General features: G+C 38.5%; 1 protein-coding gene across 2 annotated transcripts in view; it reads left to right on the top strand.

The window, feature by feature from the left end:
• The first annotated feature begins 7,572 nt into the window (after positions 1-7,572).
• Positions 7,573-24,057, top strand: part of LOC136779337 (lachesin-like) — a 140,303-nt gene continuing 123,818 nt past the window's right edge. For both annotated transcript variants that reach the window (XM_066736871.1, XM_066736876.1), the window contains exons 1-2: positions 7,573-7,917; positions 7,990-8,258. In XM_066736871.1, coding sequence (XP_066592968.1) covers positions 7,886-7,917; positions 7,990-8,258 — 301 coding nt within the window. In that variant the 5' untranslated portion in view covers positions 7,573-7,885. The remainder of the gene's footprint in view (positions 7,918-7,989; positions 8,259-24,057) is intronic.

The raw sequence follows: 24,057 nt of genomic DNA, 5'->3' as shown, positions 1-24,057 counted from the left end.
GGAACAATGACGTCCACTCAAATTTCCAACTAATACCGTAACTCTGTGAAGAATCGCTGGCGATTGTAACTAAGTAAAATAGAAGGGGATAATTGATCAGCTATTTTCCACGTATATTCCACATAACGAATGATTATTCTTCTTTCTTGTTTATATGTATATATAACTGCATTGAACACTGATATTACAAGCGTTGCAATAAATATTGGAACGGATGAAATTTCTGATTTATACCACTTTGTCGATGAATTATATCATATTCGGCGAATTAAGAAACAAAGAGAAACGTTTCTTCAAAACTTGCAGACCGAGGTAGCCCGTGGAGAAGATAATAAAGAATCTCGTGCACAATGTGGTATGTATATGCGAATTTTCTATGTAATAAAAGATCCTTATTTTTCTCGTTTGCACTTTTATGTATATACTTGTGTTGAAATTCCGATTTATCACTCTGTCGCTGGATTATATTATTTCGCAAATTAAGAAATAAAGAGAAACGTTTCTGGAAAACTTGGACCAAGATAGTTCGCGGGAACAAGATGATAAACAATCTCATATACAGTATACTTTATATATATATATATATATAAGTATCAAACGGCTAAAGGATAGATTAATCTTGAAGTCTGGGAGGTTACAGGCACAGGTATACTTTATACCACGCGTTCTTTTTACGCTACTTTATTGCGCTAGTTCGAAGAGAAGGCAGCTACAATTTTACCGGCCCATTTAACTTCTCCCATAGCTGTCGAGGAATCCGTTCTTCGGCTTTTTCATCGATTTCCTCATTATATTTCTTGCTGCACAAATTTTAATTACACTTTACAGAATTATATAACGCACCGGTGTGCTTTATTGGAATAGTTGGCTCCTTTTTAATCTCCCCCAGTTTTTCGGCTCTTCACGAGGGCAGCGCGGAGAAATTCAGGCAATTCCGGAGAATATCGAGGAGGCGTCTGAAAATGGTAGCGCGGGTCCTTTCTGCGCGGAGGATGGCAGGCGATCGAGTGGCTCTTTCCCCGTGAAAAACGAGCGGAGTCGTGGCTCCTCTCGTAAATACTGCCCGTTGATTGGGGCGTGAATCTTCGGCTGGGATTCGGCGGCAAACTTACTTCGCCCGTGAATGATACGTTGCGATGGCCGATGTACTGATTAAAACTGTATTGACTGTTCCAATCGAGCTGCGGAGGAAAGACGAGAAGCTGCGGGGTGGCGGAGGCCTTTACCGGTGTTGGCCTAGCCAATAATCCCCCTCCCCCCCTCCTGCCCCGAGAAAAGGTGGAGAACACAAAGAGGGAAAAATTTGCAGGGTTTTCGGGAGAATGTCGAGTCTGCAAACTCGTCGTCTCGTCCTTCAAAAATTGCCTTGCCCGCGGTACGATTTCGTGACTCAACTCGGTGATAACCGCTCCGGACACCTGCTGGTGACTCAGCTGTATACTGGTTATCTATAGGGATAATTCGTGGTGTGCTGGCCAGGAATGGCTTCAGGTATGATTTTAGCGCGTACGTGTGGTCGGGGTCAGGATGGTCCAAGGATACACAGAGGCAGCAAGCTAGTTGTACGTGATCTTTTATATCCGCGCGCTTGATTGCCTCATCGCTGGTCTTGCGGAGACTTTCTGTATACGATTGGGAGGGGGACAGGAAAATTCTTCTTCTTGTCCGAGGATGAGTTGGGACTTTTTTCTTCAACCTTGAAGAGCCATATTTAGGCTTTGGATGTCGTTTCTTGCTATACTTCGTGGTCGTATATACGTACGCTTAAACCACAAGGCAGCTTCGGTTAAATCCCATCGCTATCCCTTGGCTGGTGCGTCTTAAGCCTCGCAGAATCTTATGCTAATACAAGCACCTACTCGCCTTAAGTAGCTGTTTTCATTTACCTTATGTAATCGTACTTATGCTAAGCCTTTGCGAATTTCCACTGTATGCATAAGCCCGTGTGACAAAGTTTTACTCCTCCCTCGTATATATATATATATATAGGCGATTCGGTACTCGCATTGACATGTAGGTATACTAAATATATCCTCCAAGAGATGCGTGCTAAGTTTCGTGTGAAATGGAATCATCTAAGGACCCAAAATAAAGTGTTTCTTTTTTCTTTTCGTGTATAAGGAAATGAATAAATCTCTCGTAACTCCTATCAAGTATTTATCAAGTTTGCAAGTATATAAGACGAATTGTTTTAATAAAAAATAATTTCATACAAGTTTGTTGAACCTGTTGACGAAAGATAAACGTGGGATAAAATTTGCGAACGTTACAGCATTGATATAAATTATTTACAAAAATAAAATATGAAGCAGTTTAATAAAATATCTAAATTTTATCCGTGGATGAACCTATAAAATCAATAAACAGTTGAAAATTAATTAAAGGACGGATGACAGAAATTTGATGTTACAATTTTTTTCACTCTCAAACCTTTTAATGGAAAAATTACAAGACTAAGTAAAATTCTTAATCGTTTCATCCGTCAATAAATTCAATATATCGTCAATTTCACAAGATTCCCTTTTAAGATAAGAGTACAGAGTGTTTTGGTATCGCTTGGACCAAAGTTGTCTCAGGCTTGTCAAGAGTGGCAATTGGCTGCTATACAGAAAAAAAAAAAAAAAAATACTGGATAAGAGAGTAAAAACGTTACGATAAAAATTCCTCTAATAAAAAAAAATCTACTTGCATAAAGCGTCACTTATTTCCACTCTTGTTTCAAATGCAAATAATTAATTCAATTAAACAAATATTCTTCGAATCAAATGATTCTTCTCTCAGTTCGCGAAGAGTCGACGAGAATTAAGGAAAGCGGAGGATTCGTTCAAGAAAAACGATCCTCGAGTTTTCTGTATATATAAATATATATATATATAATAAGATATGAAACGTGTGCGTGAGAATCTTGGCAATGCTCGTAGATACGGAGTTACCTTCCTATACGTCTAGTGTCGTATCGTGTCGTGTCGTGTCGCGTCGTGTCGCGTCCACTGAGCCGCGTGACAGCTAATATCCGACCAGGAAACTAACCCGCACCACAGCTATACTATACCACGTCTCTCTATTAACTCGATTTTTTCCGTATAGGAACATTCTCTATAGAATTCGAGGCGATGGTAAAGCTTGGCGCGAAAAATAAGCTCCGTCGCGCATATGGAGCTGGGGTAGACTTTGGTATTCTGCTGACGACACTGCCTGCATCCCATCATGTCTATATATATATATATATATATAGTGTACTATAGCACACCACGTTTCTTAGGCCCATCCAAACCTAAACTCAACATACACCCTATCTCCATAGCACGAACACTTTACACGTATACACATTTTGCACGAGTGTGCCAATTTACCTGCTGCACCTATATACCAATTTAACCATCAAACTCTTCCAGCCTCAAAAAATGATAAAATAATTGAATAAATAATGAAAATAAATTATACGATAAATTGGCATAATTAGTGTGTTTGTATACTTTGGTATATTATGTTTCTTTGCTCTGTTAAATACTAAATTGAATATACATCCTATTTTAATAGCAAGATAACTTTACATGAACAGATATGTTGCACGAGTGTATCAATTTTCCTGCTACACCTACCAATTTATCCATAAAGCTCTTGTATCCTAAAAATATAAAATAATTGTATGCAAATAAACTATAATACATTTTTATATAATTAATGTGTTTATATGATAAAGTTTGCTAAGTTACTTAGGCCTATCAATCACTAAACCTAATATTTACTCCACTCCCATAGAACAACAAATTTACACGTATACACATATTTTGCACGAGTGTGTCGATTTACCAGCTGCATCCTTCAATCTACCCAACCAAATCTTCCATCCCAAACATTTTGACAAAAATGTATATAGACAATGCAAATAAACTATAATACAATTCGATAATAGACTTTTACTTACTTCTCTAATGGATTTTTTTTATTTTTACCAGCAGCACATGGCACTCAATGCGTCTGTATAAACAAGAAATTCATAACGTTTATAAAACTGTAGAAAACATCTGACGGGGGTTACAGGACCGATGCAACGCGATCGAGTAACGCGACGATATTGCTGCTCGATGTGCTCGCCCTCGCAGAAATAACGTGAAAACTGAAAGCAAATTGGAAACAAACCAGTCTGAATGCAATGAATACCTTTTTAACCATATACTATACATATAGTATTTTCATCTGCAACTCCACTATTTTTGCAAATGTTTTTTCAATCTCCGTCTGATTAAAATGCGTACAACAATAAATCTCGATTATCTTATATATATATGTACATTGCAGTTCATTTCTTTGTACTACTGTAATAATAATTACAGCGGTGGATTTACGAGAGGACCAACTGAAATTGTGTGTTTTTTCGTAGCTAGGGCATATAAGTGCTACGTAAAAGGGGATTAAGTGAAATTTATTTGTCAAATATCGATTATTTTATATACATTTCTGTGTAACACTACAATAATAATTACCATATGATAGTTCATTTTTTTGTTTTACTGTAATAATAATTTTTGCATGGTAATTCGTTTCTTTGTGCCACTGGAATAATAATTACTGCAGTGGATTTACGAGAGGACGAGCTGGAATTGTTTTTTTGTAACTAAGGCACATAAGTTTTACTTTTAAAAAATTTCAATGAAATTCATTTGTTATATATATATGTGTATATAAATTGCATGTAATTTCTTTATTTTGCAACAATATAATAATTGCAGCATAGATTTATGAGAAGACTAGTCAAGGTTTATTTTCTCGTAATACAGTTATGGAATAACTATATTATCTAATAATAAAAAAATGAGTAAAATTTGTTTGCTAAATTTCGATTATGTTGTAAAAATACATGATACCACTGCAAATAATAATTGTTGCATGGATACATTCAAGGACCAGCCAGGTTTATTTTTTCATATCTATATACGTATATATAATAAGTACCACGTAAAAAGAGACCGAGCAAAATTCGTTTTGCTAAATTTCGATTATCTTATAAACACATGGTAGTACTGCAATAATAATTGCTGCGGTAGATTTACGAGGGGACTAGCTGGATTTGTTTTTCCGTAGCAAGGGCATAAGCGCTACGCAAAAAGAGATTGAATGAAATCTGTTTGCCAATGGGATAAAAGCTGAAAAAGGTGGCTCTTCGCGCTCCTGCGGCCTGGCCAGGAGTATCGACGATGCCTATCGTCAGTTTTCCACGAATGTGATGAAACTGAAAACGACGGAGAACCGGAAACGGCGAGATAGAGCACGCACGGCGGAGTATTGTAGTCTTTCGGAGAGGATATTTCGGAGGTGAAAAAAAAAAAATAATAGCATGACAAATGCACGCATTCGACGCTAGCGGCTTTTCGCCTTTTCCCCAGCAACTTTGAAAATAGTCTGGTTGGATGTTGAATTCATATTGTTTCAACGTAATAATAAGTATTTCCTCGGGCTAGTTTGCCAAAATGCCTCGGCTGACTGCAGTATCTCGAGTAGACAAGTGGCAAACAATTCGCGCAGGAATCTTTGGTTATTCAGCCAATTAAGATTCAATACAAGCGACTGACTATTCAAGCGAGGAGACAATCGCAATGTAATTGCGTCGACCCGATCTCGTAGAATGACAATTCACCATCTCCAACTTATTCCCAGCCTTCTTTGTCCTGTGAAAATCTTCTTAGCGCCTGTACTCCTCAAACTTTAAATTTCTCTTATCACTGGAATAAAGTAACGTTTATTGTCTCTCTACTGTACTACATGTCATATTTCAATTATCGAGGTGGAATATGAATTTAGGTGGGCATAAATGTCGGAAGATGTTTTTTCATTGGGAAAATTGTGATGTGTAATAGGGGTGATATTGCGTAGAAAGAATTTCTTGATTTTAATCAATCTTGTATCGATTAGTTCTAATGAAAGTATTAACCTAATTTTAGTAAATAGCTGGTTGAATTAAAAAAACATTTGATTTATGTGAAATTTGATCAATTTAACTTCAAGTTTATCAATATCAAGCGAATAATTTCGATTCGCTTATTGAGATGGAGTATATGAATTTAGTTGAAATAGATGTCAGAAGATGTTTTTTCATCGAGAATTGTTACGTGTATGCGTATCGGTGTGATACTGCGTAGAAAAAATTACTTGATTTTGATGAATCTTGCACTGGATACTCCCAATGAAGTAATTAACTTAATTGTGATAAATAACTAATCGAAATAAAACACAAACATTTGATTAAAATGAAATTATAAACTCATTATTAATTCAAAGTGCATTAATATCAAGCAAATAATTTAAATGAGATCGTTCAAGGCATGATTTATTTCAGTGAAATAATTTTTTCCTAGAATAACGTAGACTTATTATGACACTGGAATTTTTAATAACAGACACAGCGGATGGTATAAGACTTATTGTACATTGGTCGAGATGGAGAATATGGGTATAAGTAAAATAAATATCAGAAGAATTTTTTTAATCGAGAGCTTCGAGGTGAGGCTGATATATATATATATATACCATCGACTTATTACGACACTGGAAGTTTTAGTAAAAGATATAGCAGATGGTATAGTACCTCCACTAGTGCAGATTTGGAAGAATGGAGATGCGAGTTTTCGGTTAACGATGGAGGAATAAAGCCTTAATTAAGCCTGATAAGCAGAAATGCTGCTGGGGCTTATCCAATAAGGATTCGGTATGAATGGCGCCCTGCGGGATGAACATCGCGGATCTTGTAAATTCGAATAGGACCTTCCGGGCTATCCTGGGCCAGCAGAGAGATGCCCGTCAAATCAGGAAAGCTGGAAACTTGCGTAAAGCTTCCTGAGTGCATTCTTCATCCCCCCGGTGTTCCTCTCCAATAAACCCCAAGCAAGAGATACCTACTTTCTTAGCCCAGTGAAATATTTAAGGAGGACCGTTCCACAAAAGGATTCCCGCGAGCGCAAAAATACAACGGCTAACTTTCGAATAAACGCAAATTATTTCCGCAACTAATTTCTCTGCAAACTTCCTGGCAAACGTGTTTTATTGAAATAAAATCGCGGCCACTAATGAGACAAAAGAAAGGAAGATAGAACGAGGCGGAAAAAAGAAACGGAAAGCTTCGTGCTTGCCGTACTTGCAGGGGGGGGGGGGGGAGGAGGAAGTGGGGCGAAGAAGAATAAAAGACTGGAAGAAGAGGAAGAAGAGGAAGAAGAAGAAGAAGAAGAAGAAGAATCAGAGGAGGAAGCAGAAGAAGAGAGCCGCGAGTATAAGAAAAGTTGAAAATCTTAATTCGGAGTGGCGCCGCCCATCTCGTCCTCGGGGCGGCGACTCGTAAGCACCGATTGGCCTGGCACGAGGGGGGTGAAGATTTCTCTGGAGGAGGGTGAGAGGAGGGGGGAGGGGGTGAGATGCGCCGTGCGCGTTTCACGCGAGCCGGCACTGGCGGCGGCGCCGCCACCGGCGGCCCACCGGCCTCACGACGGGGCTAGCTAGCGCCTAGATGCACACGGGGCACACACAGGCGTCAGGCGGAGGCACACTGCACCGTCAGTCGCGCCTCGGCCCTCGGTCGCCCACTCGTCTCGCCACTTCGCGTCGCCACGCCGCCGAAGCCCCGAGTGCCCCACCGCCCGCCCGAGTGTCGGTCGAGTGCCGACGACGCCGTCAGTCGACGCCGGGCTAGCCGAGCGCGCACCTCGAGTAATTCCGTCGCAGAAACCTTCTCGTACGACGAACCGAACAAAACTCCCGATATACGTCGAAAACGCGAGAATTCCTAAGCTGAAAAATCCACAAAAATGTGATGAAACTCTCTTAATTCCTATATATATATATATATATATATATATATATATATGTAGAAGTTGGTACATATTTTCTGGGAGCTATGACGCGTGGTAGGACGGTTACGATTGTGAAGTAGAGATCGATCGCGAGTGTTATTAACGTTTCTGGTTAACTTCGTATATATATATGTATAATGTCTTATAGCAGTACAACGGTTGACAGCGTCAACGTCCTGACGTCAATGGAGAATCAGTTGGAAGGTCGAGCGGAGAGGCTGACCGCGGATGATTCCGCGTTTCTCTGCGAGTGCTACGAGGAAAAGGTCGTCGAAGGACGATCGAGGCCGCCGCCGAGAAAGGCGAGCTGGATTTTCCAAAACTTGCTAATCCTTCGAAGAATAGGCATTCCTCTGGTACTTGGCTATCTCGCTCTCATCCAGGACGCCAGATCTGCCCACGCGGCTTTCACCACAGGTTGGAATTATAGTTTAACGCACACGTTTCGCATTATATTATATATCGGTTTTATTCGCGCGGCCAGCTTTATCGAAAGGACCGTTTTTTTCCTGGCAATTAATTAACGATGATAATTATAGAATCCACCAAATCGATATTTGATGAAATTCGGGGCTTGCTTCATCGAGCGAAGAATTTTATTCTTCCGGTATATATCCAGGGTCATCGATGCTGTGTGGATTTATATATACATATATATATATACGTTTATATATAGGGATGCTAGTAGTATAGCCGCAGCGATATTAACGTCAAAATTACGCTTCGTCGATGATACAGCTCACTCCTTTGTCACATACATAATTCATCGAGTCCGCGTGACGATAAAGCAGCCCCGGGGCGATAAATATTTTCGAGTGTGCACGGTTGCGGATATGGGATCTGTGAGATTCCATAGCTATATTCGAGTAAGTGGGAAATTGTAGAAAAACGTTTTGCGATAATTCATTGCTCCGGCCAATCGACGAGTATATATGCGGTAGCCATTTTATTCTATGCCATCAGATAGCGGATCCTTCGTACTCCCACAGGACGTTTCGCTATCTCTGTCTGCCTATCTATCCATCTATCCCCTTAAGAGATTGCGTAGGGCAGTAACACGCGAATTGAATGACCGCGACGTATAAAATTCGCATTCACCGGATGATAATGCTCTCTCTCCGTCTCCCGGATCCTCCGCGGACCTGCCGCTTCGAGAAGACCGATCGTAAAAACAATTGGATTGCCAAAATTCAGAGGCAAAGCCTATAATGTTGTTATATGTGCTATATGCATGCGTGCCAGCTAGAGCATATCGCTCTGTTATTTCCAACTCTTGGCAAAATCGTGCATAGTCTGTAATTGTGTGTATCTTATGTACAGGGTGCTACTGTGGTTTTTGTACTATTGTAAAAAGGGGGAGTATCTATGAATTTGAATTAGGAATAAATTGATTGGGATAATTTTTGTGTTATTATTTAAGGTTTTTAATTTGTTTACGCGAAACGCGTGACTTCGAAGTATAAAATTCACATTCGTTGGATTATGATTCTCTTTCCGTATCCTGGATCCTCCGTGGATCTGCCGCTTCGAGAAGAGCGATCGTAAAAACAATTGGATTGCCAAAATTGAGAGACAAAGCCTATAATATTGTTATATATATACCGTGTGCACTCGTGCCAGCTAGAGCATATCGTTTTGTTATTTAATTCCAATTCTTGGCAAAATCATCCATAGTCTGTAATTGTGTATACACGGTATACAGGGTGCTACAGTCGTTTTTGTATTATTATAAAAGGGAGGGGGCGTGGCTTCCGAATTTAGTTTAAAGTTAAATTAACCGAGATCATTTTTGAGTTATTAAGGTACTTAATCTGCTTACGCGAATCGAATGACTGTGACGTATAAAATTCGCATTCGCTGGATCATAATAATCTTTCTATCTGTCGTATCCTCCGCGGACCTGCCGCTTCGCGAGAAGACCGATCGTAAAAACAATTGGATTGCCAAAATTGAGAGCAAAGCCTATTATATGGATGTATAAACTATATGCATTCATGCCAGCTAGAGCATATCGCTTTATTATTTCGTTATTTCCAATTCTTGGCAAAATCATGCATTGTCCACAATTGTGTATACTTTATACAGGGTGCTACAGTCTTTTTTGTATCACGATAATAGATGAATTCCTGATCCTATTTTAAGACTATACTTCCTCCAGTACTTTTCTGAAAAATTGTTAATTTTTTAGTTATTAAGGTTTTTAATTTACTAAGTGGGTTACGGAAAAAGGCGCCTTTGACATCTCGCACTCGGCATATGACGTTGACAACGATGCGTCCTTGTAATAAAAAACATTAACAGATACTCGTCCAATAATTTCACTTTAAAACCAGCAAATATCCTTCAACGCGTTCATTTGGTTGGTCGTGCCCGTTCTCCTGATGCTTTTGAAAATGCAGGGATTAATTTTCATATTTTTAACAGCATACGCACGATTCCCACTCAATGCTAAATATCATAATTTTCTTCTTCTCACACCCTTTGTGTGTACTTTCGACCCTCTTTACTAAGAATAAACGATTTTCTAGTACACTTACAAGGTCGTACTCTGCTTGAAATTAGTAATAAAACAATTATTATCTTTTAATGGATCCTGCAACCATGCATGGAAGACTATGTGGTTCACCAACGATAAAACTGTTAAGTAGCTATATTTAAGTTATTAATCACTCGACTAATTAATCTATTAAGAAGAAACTTCGGTTTGTTTCTTCAGTTTAAAATGCAACAAAGGAAAGTAAACTTGAAAAAAAAATGCTTTGAATTTAATTTGCTTTCAAAGAAAAATTCCTAACAATTTCTGTCAATCAATTAGTTGACCAAACAATTAACAGCTTAAAATGCATCGACTTTATAATTTTATCGTGAATGAAAATATGTCAGTTTATTATTAATTCCTTGCACACATTGCGTGGCAATAAGTACGACAATAATTTCGTTTACTCTTAACAAAGAAAATGTAAACCTACGTAAAATAGTGTGAAAACAACAAAACAATCAAGTTCCAAAATAAGCGAGAGCCCTGCGTATACTATTAATAGTACAAAAAATAAATCCCATAACTTTAACAAAGAGTCATTTTACGCCTCGCCCTTAACAAGTGAAAAAGTAAAAAAAATTGCCATTTCCAAGAAAAGTGTCTGATGAAGAATTTTCTTAAAATAGGACCAAGAATGCTCCCCTTTCACAGCGGAGCGCGAATATTGTAACACCCTGTGTATAATTCATCCGGAATAAAATTCAGCGCTTATCTAATTCCAGCCTGCAATTATTGAAGAAGAGGAAGGAATCGGAATATCTGTATAGCCCTACCCCGAATTATCTCGTAGCCCAAGGGCTGCCATCTGTTTCGCGTGGGGTCCCAACCCTAATTATCTGTACCGACTATAGCGACAGTTGTAAGCGCGGCTGCCTAAATCTAATAATACTGTACCAATACATGATCTAATATCCAACGTCGTCGCTCGTGAGTTATGCCAATTAACGAATAATTTCTACAATTTCTAATCGGTAAATACATTTATTACACGACGTTAAACGATATTTGTATATACGTTTGCAGCCGATTCGCCACTTTCAATCGAATACAGTTTGCTGCTTTAATTTCAGAAAATTTTTCAAACTGATAAACATTTTTTGTTATAATTACAAACAATGTTTACTGTTTGCAAAATTATTCTAAGTGTAACAAACGCTATAAAAGTTCAAAATATCACTCGCGAGTTTTGCGAATAATTTTTGCAAATTCTACTCAATAATTACATTTATTAAACCTCGTTAAATTACATTTGTACATTTTTGCAGTCGATTCGACACCTTATATAGGATGCAGTAAGCTCCTTTAATCTGGGCAAAATTTTGCAACCCATAAACATTTTCTGTTATACAGTAATAAAAATACAAATGTTTACCGTTCGCAAAATTATTCAGTGTAAAATACTATAAAAGATCCAAAATACCCCTTACGAGTTACGTCAATCAACAAATAATTTTCGCAATCGATTCGCCTCCTTAAATAGGATACACCAAGTTCCTCCAACCTAAACAAAAATCGCAACCATAAACGTTTCTCGTTACAATAAAAAAAACTATTTACAATTTGCAAAATTATTCAAAGTGCAAAATTCCCCCCAAAAAAGTTGCAAAACATTCCTCGCGAGTAGCCGCCAATTAAAGAACAATAATTTCTACAAATTCAACAGGACAAAAACCTTTGTACACACCACATCGAAGTACAGCAGTGCGTTTGCGGCCGATTCGCCATCTCAAATTGGATGCAGCTTGCGCGCCTAAAATACACTCGTCTATATATACCCCACGGTATATATACCTTAGGAGAGTGCACTCGAGCAAAATAACTCCTGGAATTCTGTAGTTTTCGTTCTCGTGTTACATAGCTGGCGATAATAAAATTCTTTCTTTCACGGCGTAGGTGATTTTTTGCGCGAGAAGGAGAAAAATAATAATCGCGGACATGACGCATGGGCTGATCAGCACGTAGAGAGAGGTCTTTGCGTTATGCATGAAGCCGCGCGCAAAATGGACATGCGGCTGACAATAATGACCCGGCTATACTCTCATCGTGCGACTCGTGACGCTGACCGAAAAATATGCTCATACATATGCATCCCGTACCAAGGGATGTATCCTGCTTTTGTCATCAATATTTTTATCCTCATTAGCATATAATCTCGTTACCCCCTTTGCCGCGGGCGAGACTTGCGAGAGAGCTCCGTTCCTCCCATATCTCACACACACACACACACATATATAGCGCACGCACCTATACATGGTATGTACGAAGGCGAAAGATTACCGAGCCAGCATGATCAAAGATAATTCCCGATCAAAGATCAAGGATTACTCTCGTTGCTCACGTGGCCCGTCTACGAATCAAAGTCCGACGAAATATAAAATGCATGAGCAGGGAATCCCGTGGGTATACGCTGCCAAATCCCCCCTTCGTGTTCTCTATATACTTCTTCATGGCTATATATATATATATATATATGGGTGTATAACATACCGTTAAGAGCACAGTGCAGTTCACACACGATAATGCTTTAACACACTCGAAAACGCTTCATATACGTACCTGCAAAAAAGTACGCCAGCCAATTACGATCATTTAAACGGATGAAAATATTCCTTTGTCTCCTCCGCGCGACTGCAATGCAGAAAAAACTTTCAAACATTTATTCTCCGCTCTCCTCCCCCCCCCCCCCCCCTCTCCCCCTTCACCCTTCTACTTCCTCTATTGCCGATCACCGCGCGCGTGTGTGTGTGTGTGTGTGTGTGTGTGTGCTGTATTTCAACGCGGTAATTTTTCCCCGTCGTGCAATCTGTATTATGCGCGGATGAGAGGGAAAATCTGCGATTGCAGGTCGGCTGTAGCGCAGAAATTTGTTGCTTATATTGCTGCACGGTTTACGCTGGATGGCGAGTAACGTAGTTAACGCGAGAATAGTCTACTATACAATCTGGATCAAAGCGAACTGCTCTGTGCTGTTTTTCTTCCCTTCCTGCTTCCTTCCTTCCTTCCTTCCTTCCTTTACCTTTTATTCCGTCGAGCTATTATAATAATACTGCTGTGAAACAATTGCGTTTTCTTTCGATTTTTTGCTATTTCATATTCGAACGTTAATGGCTCTTGTCAGCTTTGGTATGTGGTTTGTAATATATGGAGAAAGTGCTTTTTCAGTTTTACGCTGGGGAATTATTTTTCGTACTGCGAGTGTTTCTTGAAATTTTTGTTTTGCAAAATTTATATTTTTATGTTGTAAATAATTGATGCGGTGGGGGTTATGGATTTTCTATTGGAAGGATGAAAATTTTATGGAACTCCTCGAGTAATAATGTACCAAGCGTATGTATTTTTTATAATTGCTTGTTACTTGGTGGTGCTCTTATTAAATTCTTATGCAAAAGTGCCATGCTCGAAACTCGAAAGACTCGTAATGTATATAAACCTGGCTATTCTATACCTTACGAGTGTGCACGTCGAATAAAAATATCGATATACCGATGCTTGATTTTACTCCAATAAGTGGAAATTGTGGAAAATTGTAAAATTCAACGAGGAACTACGAGACAGTTTTATAAATAATACATTTATTGGTGAAAACGTAAGGAAACTCTAATGAATATTACATGTAGAGAGGCGAATGAGAATAACTGTAAATTGGATATCAAGATTTTCTTGAATTTTCATTTTGATTCTTGAGAGAAGTAGGGGGGGGGGGATGTATGATATTATCGCGCTTTAAAAACGATCGGAGGGTCCTAACCAAGAACTCTCCCTCGTTAACCCAAATCCAAAGCTGCGCCCAGCGAGGAGATTCGCTCGAGTGCCCACTTTACCCATCGAGACTGTGTATTCTCCGACATACTTTAAGCAAGACGTTTCTTATCCAATTACGTAACAGCTTTTCATTAATTGCAAAATTAGCTATCGACCAGTACGAAACAATGATCTGCTGTAAAGTATCGTTTGTGATTGATTTCTTATTTTGGGGTGTTTGTATAACTATTTTCGCTATAAAATATATCTTGAGTTTGTACGTCATCGTAATAGTTTTTGTAATACACCATTCTCTTCAAGTATAAGATGTACCTTATTTAGTCGAATTGGAGGAGACAAAAAAAATATTTTCCCAAGAACTTTACAGGCAAAACGTTTCTTGTTTAATTATGTAACAGCTTTTCATTAATTGCAACATTAACTATCGACGAGTACGAAATAATGATCTGCTGTAAAGTATCATTTGATTGATCTTTTATCTGGGGGTTGTAGCTGTTTTCACTATAAAATACATCTTGAGTTTATGACATCGTTATACTTTTTATAATACATTATTCCTCAATTACAAGATGTACCTTATTTAGTCGAATAAAGAAGGCAAAAAAAAATATTTTCTCAAGAATTTTTCAAACAAGACGTTTCTTGTCTAATTATGTAACAGTTTTTCATTAATTGCAAAATTGGTTATCGACGAGCTCGAAATAATGATCTGTTATAAAGCACCGCTTGATTGATCTCTTACCTCAGGGTGTGTAGCTATCTTCGCTATAAAATATATTTTGAATTTATGTCATCGTAACAATTTTTTACAATACAGTATATTTCAATTACAAGACTCATCTTATCTCCTAGAATGGAAAAGTTAAAAAAAATATTGTCCCAAAAACTGTAAAAGCAACACGTTTTTGTCGAATTACGTAAAAGCTATTTTCAAAATTGCAAAATACCTTGTTGACAAATACTAAACAATAATCCGCTACAAAGCACAATTTGCATACTTCGTCTCCACTCTACATCACACTTACACCTTTCTACACGCGGTATTATTCAATTACAACACACCAACAGAGTCAAATCGAATGAAAATATTTTACCAACAAGACGTTTTTAATCCATTACGTAAAAGCTACTTTCACGAATTAAAAAAGAAATTATTGACAAAAACTGAACAATGAACCACGTTACAAACTACAATCCTACTAATCTCTCCCACTTCAATGCACATAGCTATATATATATATATCCCAAAAACCAACTCCCAAGTTTACATCATACTTACACCTAACTTTACAGGAAATATTTTTCAATTACAAGACGCGTAGCAATAGAGTCGAATGGTGGAGGAAAAAAAACGATAAGCCGCGAATCTCGAAATTGGCGTGTACCTCCAGTAGCAGCAGGCTGCAGCCTGCCCAGTCGAATGTTTCGGATTAGCCGAGAAATTCTCGAAACAGCCGAAATAGCTTCGAGTAGCTGGGCAGCCACGGTGGGTGGTGGTTGGTGCAAGGTCCGGATTCTGGTATAGATGAAAAAATAATTGGAGGTTGAAGGAGAGGCAAAAGCAAAGTTTGGCAGTGGAGGGGAGAGTCTGGTGAATCCGGAGGGGGGGGGGGGGGATTTTGCAGGGGATTTGCCTGCATTGAGTTTGAGGAAGCGTCGGCCATTAGTAAGTGGAAGAGCGTTCCTATCTGCAGGACTGAAGTGGTGCCGCGCGAGGTACGTGCTACGTGTCCAATAGTAAAAGCACCTCTCTTCACTCTAGTCTATACTATGCACGTATACTGCACTGCTATATAACACATATACGTATATACCCTTTTCCTCCACTACCTACCCAGCGAAAGGATCGAGGTTAGGTTATACATATATGTATTCACGAGCCCTGTCCAATTTCTGCGCGTTTCTTATATCCCATTGACAAGCTGGATGCTGCTGGCGGGACACTCGGCTGACTTTAATTCGCATTTTCGGATTTCCAATATCGCGCGAGCAAACAGGGACGCCGGAAGGGGCAGCACTCGATAAGCTTTACTCGAACCGAGGGACAAAACCGCACACGCGTGGCAAAGGGAAAATAAACGCTTATTCTTGCATTATCATATTTATTAGCTTTTTAATGCGTGATTGTGTATAGTTTCAGAGGAACTCCTTTTTTGCATTTTTATCTTTGTCGGTGTCACTGATAAGAAGTGGGAGTCGTTTTATGAAAAAGGGGTTGAAAGGGTGAATTCATAGGCGTGGAAAATAGAAAAATAAACACGTATTTTTGCATTATCATATTTAATAATTTCTTCATATAGGATTATATCTAGGATTATATATTGTTCGAGAGAAATTATTTATTTAGATTTGCATCTTTGTTCGTATCACTGATAGGCTGGAGAAGTATAGGCTTATGAGTCGTTTTATGAAAAAGGGGTTAAAGGGCAAAACCATAGGCGTGGAAAATAGAAAACTAAATACTTATTTTTGCACATTATCACATTTAATAATTTCTCAATCCACGACTATAAATACGCATACACATATTCCAAGCTATATATATATATATAAATTTACTTACCTTTGCATTTTTATCAAGGACACCGATAGAATCAAGAAACCATTATACAGTGTGTTCAGCGAGGAATCCTGTATAGGGAGGAGGGGGGAGGGTGAAGAGACAAGAGGAGAGCAGATCCGATTCTTTGAACGCACCACATTGACCCGTGTGTACGGGGCAAACACGCAAACATCGCCTTCCAGAGCCAGCCAGCCAGCCCATTAGAATGATTAGTATAGAGCCATTTGTCCATTGAGCCACGCGCGACACTTTTAATTATACCCAGTGTACACAGTATTAAAATTCTTTTACGCGAACGAAAATTTATGTTTTTTTTTTCCTCGTCTCTTCTTTGCGGCGTCATTAGATTTGTCCGGAGGGTAGCCCCGAGCCACTCTGTATATCTACGTACTACAAAAGATAGGATAATAATGTTTCCAGACGCGACATAGGACCAGTAGGTTTCGTTCGTTACACTTTACAGGAAAGGCTAATCCTTATTCCTTCCTTTACCGTGCGGTACATTTGAATTCCATTAGTCCGGCTTATATGTACATCCATCCTCGGTCTTGTCCCGCTTCATAATATTCTCCTCGGAATGGAATGGCGGCCTGTGTGCTTCCTACCCTCTCTATTTATTCAAGCGCGTAATTCACCACCGCGGAAGGTGCTCACCGACCGGAAATGCATACACGGATGTGGCCATTGTTATTCGTCCGGTCCGCACCACCGCGCTGACCCTTCGCCAATCGCAAACTATCCCCGCGATCATTCCCTCGCCCCCGATGCCTTTTCTTCTCTCCGCAATTTTCTTCAAATCTCAACATCCCGGAGACTCTCCTTCTTTCCTCCTGGAATTCTCGCGGGGAATTAATTACTTAAGATGTATGTATTTTTTTCTGATCGCTGTGTGGTTGTTTGTATGTACAGTATGTGAAGGGAGAGATTGGAGGAGATAAGTCGAGTTATCGGAACATCGGGACAGTGTTATCATGCGATGATGATGATGATGTAGAAATTTTTCTAGAAGAATAACACATTTTTCCAATCTTCTTGTAATTCTCATGAGGAATTAATTATTTAAGATGTATGTATTTTTTTCTGATCGTTGTGTGGTTAGTTGTATGTATAGTATGTGAAGGGGGGAAGTTAGGGGAGATAAGTCGAGTTATCGAAACATGGAAACAATATCATCATGGTGATGATAACGTAGAAATTTTCTTAGGAGAATAACACGATTTTTCCAATCTTATTGTATTCGTCGTGAGGAATTAATAATTTAAGATGTATATATTTTTTTCTGATCACTGTGTGGTTATTTGTATGTATACTCTGTGTGAGGGAAGATAAGTTGAATTATATCGAAACATCGAAACAATATTATCATGAAGATGTTAATGCAGAAATTTTCTTAGAAGAATAACGCGATTTTTCCAATATTCTTGTAATCCTCGTGAGGAATTAATAATAGGAATTGTATGCATTTTCTTTCTGATAGCTGTGCGCATATTTGTATGTATACCGTGTGAAGGAGGAAACTGGAGGGAGATAAGTCGAGTTATCGAAACAAAATTATCATAATGTTATTAATGTAGAAATTTTTTAAAAAGAATAACAAAATTTGTCAAATCTTCTATTAATCATTTGGAGAAATCATTAATTGGGGATGTATACATTTTTTTCTGATGACCATGTGAATATACCTAAGTCAAAAAGGGAAGCTAGGAAAATAAGTATTCAAGTTAACCAAACAATATTATCCCAAAATCCTCAACACGGAAAATATCTCAGAAAAGTATCACAATTCTTTACATGCACGAGTATCCCACAGTGTTGATGAGATAAATTTATAGGCCATCGAGAGTATAATAGATACATGGAATGGGATGGGTATACTACTACGTACGGTACACACACTATTTATTGTTTTAATTTACCACGGTCGCTCGTTTAATTAATTCTTTTTTCCGCGAAAACAATCGGACTTTCGGAATGTAGGGAAAGACAATTACATATGTCGATTAATTTAACAGTTTAGAAACGATTAAATGACCTTGCAGTCTCGCCAGGTGTCACAGTGCACGTGCAGGATGTTTGGTTGTAAACCTTATGGTAAATGTAGTGGTACGTGCTGAAAATTCAGTGCGTGTTTAATGAATCCGTGTGCAGTAATAGTGGTAATTTTGTCAAGCATTTCATGTAATTTCTGTAAAATGAAAAACTTGTCTCGACCTCGCATAGATTTTCTTCCCTGCGAAAATTCGTGCTTTAATGCATTAATTAGTGAATCGTCCTAGGAGCTTAATGCATTTGTCAAGTAAGTCTTGGATCATCCGTATAAGATGATAAGATAATATACTATTTCTAATAGGCTCGCTCTCGTACACAGTGTATCTGATTGGAGCACGCGATCATAAACGTCGCTTTATCAGTTGGATGCGGTTTGCTATTGCTTACCGATTCCTGCGTGTAGATATGACAAATGAAGGATCTCGTGGCAAGTAGCAGTTATTGCGGCTATATCTCACCATAAACGCGCTTTCTGATTTAGTATAGCTATATGTGTATACATAGGTATAATACGACTGAGAAAGTTACATACCCCCCCTTAACATATGATTTACAATGTTAGCATTTTATTGGGCCATTAAGTCGTGGAATTAGTAGCTTTGACCGTATTTAAGCCGCGTTAACGTTTCGCAGTTTCGTTGCACGTTGCTCCTGAATGACCGATTAAAAGTAAGCTGCGACAGAGAATACACTTTATGAGTTACTCGCCTTATAAAGTATAAGAGGAAACCTAGATTTTTCTTTCTTCTCACTGATTGCAAAGATGATTCGATTGAATGTTATTTTAGAGATTTGTTGAAATTGTTTATTATGTCGAGTAAGAAAATTCAGTAAATAAATAACAAAAATGATTGATTTATTATAGTAATGTATATCGATGATATTATACATGACATTGATGACAGTTTATATATTTTGTTAATTATTATTTACTTTTACTACTCGTCTCCAGACCCCACACCGAGTCTTCTGATACAAATGCACAGCAATTTATACGTTATCCCCCTCACATAATATACAGGGGAAATCCAGATTCTTATCTTTTCATTAATTACAACGATGATTCGCCTCTTTGTTAATTCCGAGATTCATTAAAACTGTCTGCTGCGCAACAGATGCTTGCAAAAGCTTATTCAGTGGCAAAATTAGCGTGTAAATAATAAAACGTATTTTTGCTTTGCTATAATAGTAAAAATGTATATCAATGACATTACATAATATGAATCTCACAGTTCACATTTTTCATCAGTTAACAAATACTTTTACTACTTGTCTCACCAGACTCTGTACCAAATCTCCTAACACAAATGCACAGCAATTCATACGTGATCCCCTTCACAAAATATAAAGAAAACCCCAAGAATTTTATCTTTCCATTAATTACAAAGATGATTCTCCTCGTTGTTATTCCAGAGATTCGTTAAAACTGTCTGTTGAGCATCTGCTGCTCGCGAAAGCTCGTTCAGCAGCAAAATCAAGCCCTAATGAAAAGGATCGTTATATACAGCATAAAGGTGCATGACAATGCGTCATTAGTCTCGAATTTAAGAAGCTCTGTACAATGGGATTAAGCAAATCGCGACTAAACCATGTACTATATATAACACACACACACACATATATATATATAGAGGTACACAGTTAAATTTCCTTAGGTGGCAGCAAGGGGTCATTCGTAGGAGAATAGCACACTCGAAAGAAGATAAAAGGCCGTATAGATGAAAGTTTGCTGACAATGTTTCATTAATGATTTTCCATGAGACGTGACGAAAATTCTGGCTCGTTTCTAGGAGGGTGATATTGCGGAAAAAGAGCGATCGAGGCCTGCAGCAGGCAGCCAGGCAGCAGGGGTAAGATATAGGTTATTATTCGGGACAATACCGCATTAATGGTTTAAATCGAATTTAACGGCAGCGTCCGCTGCTTACGGCCCTCGTCCCCCACGGAACACAGCCACGATGCACACGGATAGAACACCATGGAGAATTTGATTGCTTTACGGGTTACCCGTGATTAGGTAATCTGCCTGTCTCATCCTCTTCCCTCAGCATCAGCGTAATACCCTCTATAGGGCTATTTCCCCCGATCTCCCGAACCGATCACCATACACGTCTATAACATTATGACCTGTGAAGCCAAGCACCCCTTAACTCTCTCTAGTGTATGTAGATATATATATATATATATATATATATATAGCTACGAGTAAATTTTATTATTAATTGTTAGTATATGTATACAGGGAACATATAAAAGTTTATTGATTTTCGTAAATATAAAAGACATGAATTTTTCCTCTATAGTTATTTTTATTATAGTTTATAAATATTTTGTGTAAAAAATTGCATTTTATGGTTACGAAGGTTACATGAATTTTTATTTACAATTTTTAGGTGGAATTAAGCGAAACACCCTGTGCATTATATGAGAGAGAAGAACGTGTAGGGTAACGTTCCATTTGGCGTGTATTTTGCCCCCCCCCCCCTCCCCCCTCTTTCGCAACTTTGGACAGCGTTGAAAGAAAAGTTACGGTGATTTCTGAAAGTTGCCATACAGTACCGCCCCGTTGCAACGTTTATTTTATTCGTTATTGCACAATGGGAGAATCGCGAGCTCGAGTTATATTAGCCGTAAAGGCGATAAATTATTTCTTGCACCAATCACCGATCGAAATAATCTCAAGTGAGAGAAACGCGCGGTAAAAGTTTTTAACGGTGGAATTAAGGATGGAACGAGCGGGCGTGTCGTGGTAAATGGCGATTATGAGAGGCTCGAGAGTGGCCCATGATTGGACGGTTATGAAGGAAACTAAAAGTTCTTAATTCACGTTACACCGGTAAAACTCTGTAATTTGGCGTTGGAAAAAAAGTGTTGCTTAGAGACTCTGGGGAAATCATTGGCAGGGCAGAGCAGGCACCGAGCGCGCGCTGCTGCGTTCGCTCGGCAATCGTGTAAGTCGCGCGCGGACATAAATTTCATGCATCCCCGAGTGTTGTTACCGATGGAGAATACTAATGATAGCACGGATTTCCTACGTGTCGCTGCTCTGCCGGAAAGTTTGCGTAACTTGTCTTGAAAAAAGTCGCTCCAGCTAGTTTTCTTATGGTAGATTGATGATGTGTGTTATATTAATGAGCGAGAGCTTCATTTTGGGGATTTGCAAAGGAATATTGGAGGATTGATCGTTTGTGTTGATAATACTCGTTGATACATAAATTATTTTAGTGTGTGGTGTGTGTAGAGTTTTTTAAAATTTTCAGGAAATTTGTTTCTTTGAACAATTAATTATTTCGCAAATATTCTTCTGATAACTCGCACGTCCTTCTATAATGCATCCCAGTGTGATCGAAAGGTTCGAAACACCTTGTATTAATAGAGTTTCAATGAAAATATTTAACTGCTTGCTTCAGACAATTATTTCGAAATCTACACCACTAGCGAATGATGTATCGATAGGTTTTGTGGGCCGCTAATCCCATTAGTGGTGGTGACTGGAGCAAAACGTGTTGGTGTCTAGCAGGTCTGCGTGTATATGGAGGGGGAGGGGAGAGGAGTCCTTTTATGTTCGGCTGATTGGCTGTAGTACACGTGTGCTCTTGCGCCAAGCTTGCTATCGAAAACGAAATAGCTATAATAATGAATGTATAGCAGTACTATTATACGCTTGAGAATACTGAAATTCTAGTGTAAACCTTTATAAGAAAGCTTTAACAACAATGCTGATGAGATTTTTGCGAACACACAAGGTTGTTTGGGAAAAGGAGGGGCATCCGATCATTTGGAGAATTTTAGTAACTTCTTAATGAGAAAGAAATTATTTGATTGGAGTAAACATTTATTGCAATATTTCTCAACTCGATATATCTAGTTTTTAACAATTACTGCTCCAATTAAAAACGATTTATGACCTATTAATCAAATTTAATTCGTTTCATTAAATTTCATTCGTGTCAGGTAAATATTTAATTGACACTGTTCCAATTTATAATAATAATACTATTTTATTGGTTTTCGTATTATATCGAACGAGTGAACACTTCTTTGGTAAATTTATCTCTATAGTGGAATAATAATTTAGGAATATATATATATATATATACACACACACACACACACACATAGAGATATCCATTCGGTATTTTGTGTTTTCGGTCGAGTATAAGCTGAAGGATCGCCTTAATTGCAGGCTCGCCGGTCGTTTTAATGGATATTGGAAGACGCGATATTGCATGGGCACCGGAAAGAACACAGAGATCGCGCTAAATGAAAACGAGGTAGGATGTCCTTCATTTCTCCGTGCGAGACATTTTTCCTTGTAGCAGCGCCGCGTACGAAGATAAAATGATTTATAAGCGAGGCGAGGGCGTGTCGCTTCCTTCTTCAGGAACTCTGCTTGCAGGTTAATATCAGCTTCATTTTTCTTCGGTATCCCGCGCATATCCATTTGTGGTAGAAGGACCTTCTTCGTCGAAATTAATCTATACTTTGTGGTATATGTGTGTGTATTGAAATGAAAATTAAATAACAGGCAATGATGAGTTTTGAGGGTTTGATTCGTCTGCAGGATTACATAGTTTGATCGGTCAGTTGGGGTAATATTCCTTCTTCAGGAACAACTCTGCTTTTTAGTTTAATATCAGCTTTATTTTTCTTCGGTATCCCATGCACATCCATTCGTGAAAGAAGGACCTTCTTCGTCGAAATTAGTCTATATTTTTTGGTATATATGCGTGTATTGAAATGAAAATTAAATAACATACGATAACGAGATCTGACGATCCTTATCGTCTGCAGGATCAAAGATCGAGTTAATATTCCTTTTCTTCAGGAATCCACGAACGTCCATCCACAGTTAAAAGACCTCTTGTCAAAATTATTCCACGCTTTCCAGGATCACATATATTTCTACTAATTAATAAAATTCAAGCAGTAAACAACAACAACTCTCTCGTCATCTTTTCTCATCAGTATCAATGATCGAGTTAAATCCTTCGGTTGATAACATTCCTTTTCCTCAGGAATCCACGAACGTCCATCCACAGTTAAAAGACCTCTTGTCAAAATTATTCCACGCTTTCCAGGATCATATATATTTCTACTAATTAATAAAAAATCAAGCACCAAAGAATAACAACTCTCTCGTCATCTTTTATCGCAGGATCAAAGATCGAGCGAGGTCCGTCGGTCGGTAATAAAGCAAGTGTCGCGATGAGGATCGGAAGTGGCGCGGCGACACTTAAAAATGTCGCCGAAGGGGTTGGAGCATTTATAACTCGGACTGCGGGACAGAATTTAATAAAAAC

The sequence above is a fragment of the Prorops nasuta genome, unplaced genomic scaffold, assembly GCF_024137725.1.
Source record: "Prorops nasuta isolate Cenicafe-Biocafe unplaced genomic scaffold, Cenicafe_Pnas_1.2 PNAS00002, whole genome shotgun sequence".
In the NCBI taxonomy this organism is placed as follows: Eukaryota; Metazoa; Arthropoda; class Insecta; order Hymenoptera; family Bethylidae; genus Prorops; species Prorops nasuta.
This window is presented reverse-complemented; position numbering and strand designations above follow the sequence as displayed.